General features: G+C 35.4%; 2 protein-coding genes across 3 annotated transcripts; both read right to left on the bottom strand.

Annotated features, from left to right (window-relative positions):
• Positions 624 to 6578, bottom strand: LOC105162664 (serine/threonine-protein kinase rio2-like). Its single transcript, XM_011080748.2, is given in 12 exon segments — positions 624 to 929; positions 1969 to 2137; positions 3689 to 3736; positions 3851 to 3908; positions 3911 to 3923; positions 4137 to 4254; positions 5192 to 5280; positions 5398 to 5573; positions 5661 to 5774; positions 6077 to 6147; positions 6261 to 6307; positions 6437 to 6578. Coding segments are annotated over 12 exon segments (1203 nt in total). The 5' UTR covers positions 6521 to 6578; the 3' UTR covers positions 624 to 713.
• LOC105162665 (N-alpha-acetyltransferase MAK3-like) lies at positions 6684 to 7819 on the bottom strand. Of its 2 annotated transcripts, none has more exons than XM_020693982.1 (2): positions 7437 to 7819; positions 6684 to 7256 (listed from the first exon to the last, which is right to left on the bottom strand). In XM_020693982.1, the coding sequence occupies exons 1-2, from the start codon at positions 7738 to 7740 to the stop codon at positions 6967 to 6969; spliced, it is 594 nt and encodes a 197-aa protein (XP_020549641.1). In that variant the 5' UTR covers positions 7741 to 7819; the 3' UTR covers positions 6684 to 6966. The 2 variants fall into 2 exon arrangements, with proteins under 2 accessions (XP_020549641.1, XP_011079051.1); XM_011080749.2 differs by having other exon boundaries at positions 6684 to 7247; positions 7437 to 7802.

The raw sequence follows: 8830 nt of genomic DNA, 5'->3' as shown, positions 1-8830 counted from the left end.
ACATAGAAAATAAGAAACAAACCCGTGGAAAACATTGTAAAGTAATTGATAACGACAGAATCAAGTCTGTAAGAGTAAGTTACCACTTCTGTCATGAATCTGTAATAAATTTCTGAATTACACCTTTGGGGTTTGAATTTTTTTAATATAAAATGAAATTTGGCCCTATCAATAAACTCATCCAGCCTTGTTCTGAATGACACCACTGCCAAATTTTGTGGCAGCTCGGGTGCTATTCATGCATTCTTTTGTGGTGTAGGTAGAATGTCTAACACATAACCAAACCAAATAGCTTAGCATACAGGTGACCATAAGACATAAGTAGATGCCAGCTGCAGATGACTAACTGTTAAAGAACACAAGGAGGGAAGCCATTTGCCCAACCCACAAAACCTAGGATACCAGGACATAATGCATGCTTCTGTACTCTCTTTTCCTTTTCCTTGTAGATATTGTTAAGTCGAACTTTATTATGATCATCATCCTCAAGTATCATATTCACGGCTGATTTCCTTCCCTTTCTCACCTTCTCATTAGGACCAGAACCTCGTATAGTTGAAAGGTACAATAGTTGTCATCATGAGCTTGAGCTCTATAAGAGGATGATTATGGGTGGCGCTTAGTTACAGTTTTCTAAATTATAAAGTTTATTATTTCTGAAGCATCATTTCAATCCTGTCAGGCGTCAAGCAGAAAACAATATAAAGAGATGTCTACAATCTACGAATTTCAACTGCTCCCGAAGCCTTCATAGGAAACGTAAAATGACAGTCTTTAAGGAAAAATGTATGAATGTTTACCTCTCTAACCAAACTCAAGGACTCAAAATTTTTTATAATGTCATCATTTGTCTGATCAACAATTGCTTGTTCATCTTCAGTTTCTTCAGAATCAGATCCCGGATCTTCCTCGGCATCCCCATCAACAAACTGCATGATAAAGATCAAATTAGAAGCCATTTCAGCAGCCAAAAACGTCATGCTTTAGCACCAAATTCCATGAAGCATGCCAATACTACCAGTGACAATTATATGACTCCAATTGAAAATGGTAGAGTTTGCGTAGTCACCAAAGACCAAATATGATTTATGACATAGAATCACTACTACTAGAAAAGGTGCAAACAACCATAATTGGCTACAGAAATATATCATTTATATGAAAAGGTGAAAACCTTAAATTTCAAATATCATACCTCAGGATTTTTTGACAGAAAATTCAACCTATTGTCTTAACAAAAAACTACAAGTAGAAATCCAATACCAATGATGACAGTAGAAATGAAAATCTGAAATTAGCTGAGATAAGACTCAGTAAATATAGGGTGATTCTAGTTCTAATCATATGATTACTGAAGAAATGCCATGTGAAGTATATAGGTCAGAAATACCCAGAAGAACATAATTTTCAATTATCCCCATCATAATATGGGTTGTCTCAGAAGTGGCTTGAAGGACCAAAGCTGGTTGAATGAAGCAGAAAAGAGCATGCAGAGTTCCAGCATTGACCTTGAACTTAGAACCGAAACCCATAGGACAACTATTAGACTAGCTACGTTCTTCGAGCCTTATATGTTGAGCTATTTAGGGGGAAACATTCACATTGTAATTTAGATTAAGAAATCAAACAAATGTACTAAAAGGACAAAAAGATACAGTAAGCAATGATATAGGTAAGTTGGCTGATTTCAACAGTATATTCATAGCAATGGACTGCACATCTTCCATAAAGGTCTACTGAAGCACCATTTGTTATTGATAAATCTCAGGAAGAAGGGCAACTCTATTGCATCAAACAAGATAGTTATAGGACAAGCAAGCCTTTAAGCTTTAACTTATGCAATGACTCTAATGGATGCTGTCGTCCGAAGCATTGAAATTTAAATTGTATAGGATAATCATGTACTTATGTTGCTACTTTATAGCAAAAAACATCCTCTTAAGAGACACTGAAAGACTGAAGTTGTACCTTCTCCATATCATCTTGATCCTTTCTAGTGAAACCACTTGCTTCAAGTTCCTTGTCCAGGAAACCAGAAGCTTTCTGTATGTCCGAGAACTGAGGCCTGCAATCTTCATCAGATTGGACTTCTGAATCGTCATGTTCAACTTCATTTTCATCAGAGTTGATGTTGAACCTAATTGAAATACCAAAATGAAGAAAAAGTAAGGACCATAATCACATTATGTACAGGGATGGAACTTGCATTTCATAATCAGGAATATATAAAGCCCATGTTTGGATTCTAAGACGAACTTAACTCCAATTGTTTGAATACAATATTATTCTTGCTTCTCCTTTCTACTCCTATCTGTAAGCAAGAAACATTGTACAAGATCAGAGAGAATATTTAATATCCTTCTTCACCGAGTACTAAACTCAGGGTTCACAAGGTGCAACCACTTGCAACAATATATTCAACATAATTACCAACTTATTAGGAATTAAAAATGTTTGGGAATGTATTATTTTAGTCCTCTAAGTATACCTAATTTTAATTTTAGTCCGATAATTATGTCCATTTTTGTTTAGGTCCAGTAACTTACGAAATTGCTTACTTTTAATCCTCTGGCAGATTTTCGAACAATTTTACCCCTATGAGTGCATATGAACTAAAACTGCCTTTCAAAAGTTGCATAGGGGTAAAATTGTCCGAAAATCTGCCAGATGACTAAAAGTAAGCAATTTCATAAGTTACTGGACCTAAACAAAAATGGACATAGTTATCGGATTAAAATTAAAATTCGGCATACTTAGCGTACTACAATAATAATTTTCCCAAAAATGTTTCTTTTAAACCAAATTAATTTGTCAACCATATTGGTTGCACTAAGAAATATGATTCACAGCATAGCAACAAAAATCAAACAAGTCATTGCCTTTCGCCTGAGAAGATGGAAAGACCACAAAGACAAGCTTGACTAATAAGGTAGACCAAAATCTTTGCATTTCAGTCATCATTGGATGCTTACATGCATTACTGGATTCCATCAAATTAGAATGCACAACTATGATGGTGTTTGGGTCAGCTTGTAAGCTTTTCAAACTATCAAGCTAGCTTCCATGAGGAACTAGCGATACCAAGTGAGAGACCAAAGGGAGCGAACGATCATACTCTCTAGAGGAGATATATCAACAATCAGCTCCTGAAAGGACTGCATTGATGGTTTATTGACATCTAGAGAGGGAAGAGCTCGATAGAGCGATATCTATATGGAGGAAGGACTCGAAGAGGTAACATCTATCAATCAATGCACAACTAAGATGGTGTTTGGGGTCAGCTTATAAGCTTTTTAAATTATCTTATAACATATTTGAAGCTTATAAGATATTACAAAGTGTTTGGTAAATTTTTTTATAAAAAGAGTTTATAAGTTGGTATCTTATCTTACCCAAACACTTCAAGAACTTGCTTTCAAAATAAAATTTGACATCTTATAAAAACATCTTTTAAGATGTATAAGCTTGTAAGATCTTTTAAATAATTTTAGCCAAACACACTTTAAATGTTGGTGGGTCACAATGCCATTGAGCAATACAACACATTTAACTGGTCATGCTTCTAAAAAGTTGCCAAATAACATGAGATAAAAATTGCACTATCTGAACAAAAAGAAAAGAGAAAATACTCATTTACTCATTTTTCCATGTTACCACTCAAGCATTGGTTTTGAAATAATCCACTAACCTCTTTCTAAAGAACTTAAATATGCACTCAACATCACGATCAAAGTACCTGAAAATGGGGAAATTAGTTCCAGATATAGATAAAATGCCCATACGAAAGCACCCCAATCTTAGCATAAACAACTAGCATAAAAGGGTAGTGTGGATGGTGAGCACATCATACATCTTGGCGTTTCGATGAGAAACTGAAACCATTTGCGGAAAATCAATCATTGTAACCTCTCATCGTCATCAATCTAGAAAAAGGAAATTAGATTCCATAATGCATGAAAAATTGTGTAAAACTGATGCCTTGAGAACAACAGAAAAAGTCTTAGCCAACAGAGAGGAGCATGTATTAAGATACTATAACAGTTCCAAAAAGCCAGGCAGACTGGGTCTTATGAATCGAGTATAATAAAATTCAAAAGAACAAATGAATGTGCTATGAAAGTGCTTCAGTAGTGTACCATGATATTGTATTCATTGGAATCGCAGTGAATAAGTCCATGCTCTGCCAGGCCAACAATAAGACCAAGGATTGTTTCAAAGACCGTGTCTGGGTTTTGCAATTGCTTAACCTGCACACTGTATGAAGCAGGATCTTACATGCTGTGTGAATCCAAGCATCATGAAGACCTCAGTAGAAATTATTGGACAAGAGAAAACAAGTAGTTGTCATTCATTTTATTTCTCCCTTGGAGAAGGGGTTGGTTTGGAAGGAGAAATCACGGAGAGACACATCAAGCACCTAAGCAAATTAAGAATAAATGCTCCACACATCAAGTTCACATAGGACACAGTCAATTCTACTTGGATAACCAGCAAAAGCAAGAAACAATAATGATATTTTGTGATTCATGGGATGACATCTTCACCAGTTCTGTATCATCCCTACTGCCGTCCACACTTAGCCATCTGAATGCATCAAACAGTCCCTATGCAAGTGATTAGGTCCTAAAATAATATTAATTCACATCGCTGCAGTTGCCTGTCCTCATTCAAGCGTCAATTTCAGCCCCACTATATTTTGGTTTCAGGATTGTTTCAGAATATGCTCATGCAATCACTAGTTCCAGTTTCGGAGACCACTACTCCAGAAAGCTACTGTGAACATCATTACAGATCTAGAGTATCTATATTAGCTCTATCATCCACATCTTTGCAGAATAAACTTCAGTATGCTAGTCCTTTATCAGTCAACATCCACAAACTTGGTACAAGATCATATACTCCTTTAAGGTAATTTACAAAGTACAAACCAGCGCTCATGAATATTATTTCAAAATCAGAATCACCCTCCCAAGATTCTCATTCTCCTAGCTTATAGACCACGATTAGCAAATATAAATGAGGTATTTGTTCTTTGAAATGGTAATTTAGTAGCATCTATCACAATAATTCACTCGCCATACATCTATGTGGTCACTTTTTACTTAGATCGCGATCGAGTTACTATATACATGTCAACAAAAACCTTCATTATATGGTAGCATACACAAGGCATTCAGTGCTTAACACTTACAGCGGATGACCTTGGATGAGTGACATGATGACACAATGCCGATTGCAATCCACAGCATGTGGAACAGGAAAACCGTGTTCATCCAAAGCCTGCCCAGGAGAAGCCAACCCAAATAAGACTAATTTGATGCAAGCAATAGCACTTTTTTCCTTACTTCCAACAATGCAAATAAGTTTCAACTAAAAGAATATCTAGAGTAATCAAACCTTCATAAATGCAAACTCCTTGAGAGAAGCCTGCCGTGACAAGTACAGCCAATTATAGCTACTATGGTGCCTCAAATAATCACGTTTAGACTTGACTGCCATGAAAGATACCCTACCAAGCCTATGCAGCTTCATGGCAAGAACTGTGCCATCCTCCGTAGCGACCTCGAAAATATCTTGAAAACAGGATCACAAATCAAGAATGATTTCCAGACTGAAAAAAATATATAAGAAAACATCAAAAGGATGCAAGGCAGTGATACCAGATTCCTTTCCCACACCAATTTGACGACCAACCGCAGCAAAAACTCCACGGTTAACCAATGACTTAATTGCAAGAAAGTCATAGCCCAAGTATGTCAGCCGGAAACCATCATCTACACCAAGTGTATGCTACATTCAGATTTATTCGAAGTATATAAACAGCGACCGAAAGAAAAGCTCAACTCAAAATCTGGGAATTATCAAAGGAAATTTATTCATACATCTTTAGGAAATGAATTAATTATGTGATCAAGAAATCACATTTAGAAACAAAGGACTTCCACCAAATTAACAAGAAAAAGTGCTCATTAAGCAATAACATATATGGTACTATTCTCAACAAAGATAGCAGCAAAAGTAACCTCCAACAGTTGCTTACAAACTACACACAACAGAGTAAGAGTTGAGAACTAACATTTGGAAGAATCATGATGCAAGAGCTTGTGCTTAAGCAAATTCTTCAAAACTTTATAGGTGCCACCATGCCTACATGTGAACGCATTCAGAAGCTCAGCATATTTAACACAAGACTAAAACTTAATCAGAAACTAACGAAGTTAATAAATGAGAAATCAAACATGAACCAGCCAATAACTCACTTGAGGGACGCGATTCTGTCAATCAACTCCGACAGTACAATTTCATGCTAAACCCACCAATCACATTAGAAAATAAAACATATTTTATTATCTAAGCAGTACACAAAATCATGGTAGTAGATATTCTATAGGAAAAACTGGGAAAAAAGAACATTTGTAGGAGAAAAGACACAAACATTCCGCATGCCCATCTCGATGGCGGTAAGAACACTGAAATCATCTTTGGAGAGGTATATCAGCGCGTCCACATCCAACTTCATCTTTTCTTTGCAATTTCACTCTCACAAAGCAACTACACGCTATTCAGAGAAAATCAAGGAGAAGCCGACTTCAACGAACAACAGTGGGCCGGAGAACGCAGCGACACAACGGTGGCGGAGGCTGCAGGGTACAGAAGGGAGTGTGGTTGGGTGATGTGCCTTTTTTTTTTTTTTTTTTTTTTTTTTTTTTCCAGGAAGTCTTGCTATGCTTGGCTACAAGGTGGCAATACAAGGAGCTCAAGCAATTCTTTTGAGCTATATATGGAGGCAGTACAGTAGCACCAATAATACAAACTCCAATTCAAGAAAATCGAGGGTGATGATCTAAATTCAGCATCAGTGCAGTTCAGCTTCATCAAAACAAATCCCTAACATGGATATTATTATCGCACATATGCAGCGATGATGTTGAGCAGTATTTTATCTCCCTGATCCCGAGTTGTTTATCATGTCACCACAGAATGTTTTCCCTCATCAAGCCCCTGGGCCTCATCCCCCGTGGCTAGCGCGGACCCAGAGTAGTTTGGTTCTGGGTGAGGAAACAACAGTTTCAGCCTGAAGGCATCAACTCCATTCAAGTAGTAGCGGAAAAGCCTCTTGGCCCTAATAAACCCCAGACGACCATATAATGCAAGTGCTCCTTTATTCGTCACTTCTGCTTCGAGAGTCACCTCCTCACAACCTGATTCCATCATCACTTGAATTGACCTACTAACAAGTTCGGTTGCTGCAATCGCTAAAAGATAGAGTATTACTATTTCATTCTGATGGCGTGGGAGTAGTAATTGATCAACATCCACCACAAAAAATAAAAACTTCAACAACCCATTTCACATCGAATTGTTGGATCTACCACAAATCTGGTATTACTAATTCATTTTCAGCAAGAAAAAGGAGGTAGAGGGTGCGGACTCACCGATGCCTCTTCCTCTATATGGGTGGAGAACAACGAGCATAGCTATATATCCTCTGAAAGTATGACGATGATCTCCCATCTTACACACCACCGTCCCTACGCATTTCCCTTTATGAAAGGCGAGGAAGGAGAGGTGGGGCCAGAGGTAGACGAAGTATCTGTAGGTGAAAATGGAATAGGGTTCGCTGAGCTCCTGATCCACCAGCTTCATAATTAGAGGAAGATGATGCTCCCCGTCCCCGCCGTAACTCACATAGTCTATCTCCGATGCCTCCAATTCGGCCTTTCCCTCCTCCGCCTCCATAACAAACCTTAACCTGTTGAGCGATGTGTTTCTTTCGTTTAGTATGTATATATATGTCTATATATATTGAGGTAGGAAAACGGGCTTTGTGGTGTTATTATAATAACATGATGGATAGTTAGTGTAATTATATATAAATTTTTTATAATTTAAAAAATTAAATTTAAAATTTTTAATTTTAATTCGTTCAATAAACAGATTGTGTTTTATTTTTTTTACAATCCAATAAATAGATCTTTTATTAGTAAAATTTAGGGTGATTACAACCACCCTTTTATAATTTGGTAAATTACAAATACATTTTTAAATAATTTTATAATTTAACCCTAATAATATGCTTTCACACATCTAATATTTTAACTTTTTTATATTTACTTGCTACATTATCTAATGTTATTCATATATCATAAAAAGTATATAAATTAAATTACTATAATTATTTAATAAAAGAAATTTATTTTCTGGCAATCATATAAATTATATTACTTTAGTAGGAAACTTTCTTTTAGAAGTGCTTTTTCCTTCAAATATAAACCAGTTTATCTTCTATTCAATTCTTATTTTTTTTATAAAATACTATCTATCATTTATTTTACTATAACTTCTAAAAAATTTCTTTTTACACAAATTGTTAATTTTGAAAGTTGATTTTTATAAATACTAATTTTTTTATTTTGAAAAATACAAAAAATAATACAAGTATTAATGGACCATGAAAGCTTCAAACCAAGATCTCGTTGTCAAGACAACTTTCATGAAATTGATATTCTTTTACTGGGAAAATTATTTATTTATAGAGTATTTGGGTCACCATATAAAATTTTTAGAACATTTTATAAGATATTTAAAAACTTCTAAAATGTTACAAAGTGTGTTTAGTAACTTTTTAGGAAAAAGACTTATAAATTTTAAAATGATTTGGTGTAATTACATTCAAACCTTTTATGATTTAAAAAATTATATCTGGTACCTCTAACATTTATTTACTTCTTACAAATAAATCTCTCTATTAGTAAAATCACTAATTTTACTGATGTTGGCAAAAAAAGAAATGATAATATATATCTATCATCGTTTGACTTGTTACTGA

Source organism: Sesamum indicum, linkage group LG5, assembly GCF_000512975.1.
Source record: "Sesamum indicum cultivar Zhongzhi No. 13 linkage group LG5, S_indicum_v1.0, whole genome shotgun sequence".
Lineage (NCBI taxonomy): Eukaryota > Viridiplantae > Streptophyta > Magnoliopsida > Lamiales > Pedaliaceae > Sesamum > Sesamum indicum.
Note: the sequence above shows the minus strand (reverse complement) of the source record. Positions and strands in the feature narration are given on the sequence as shown.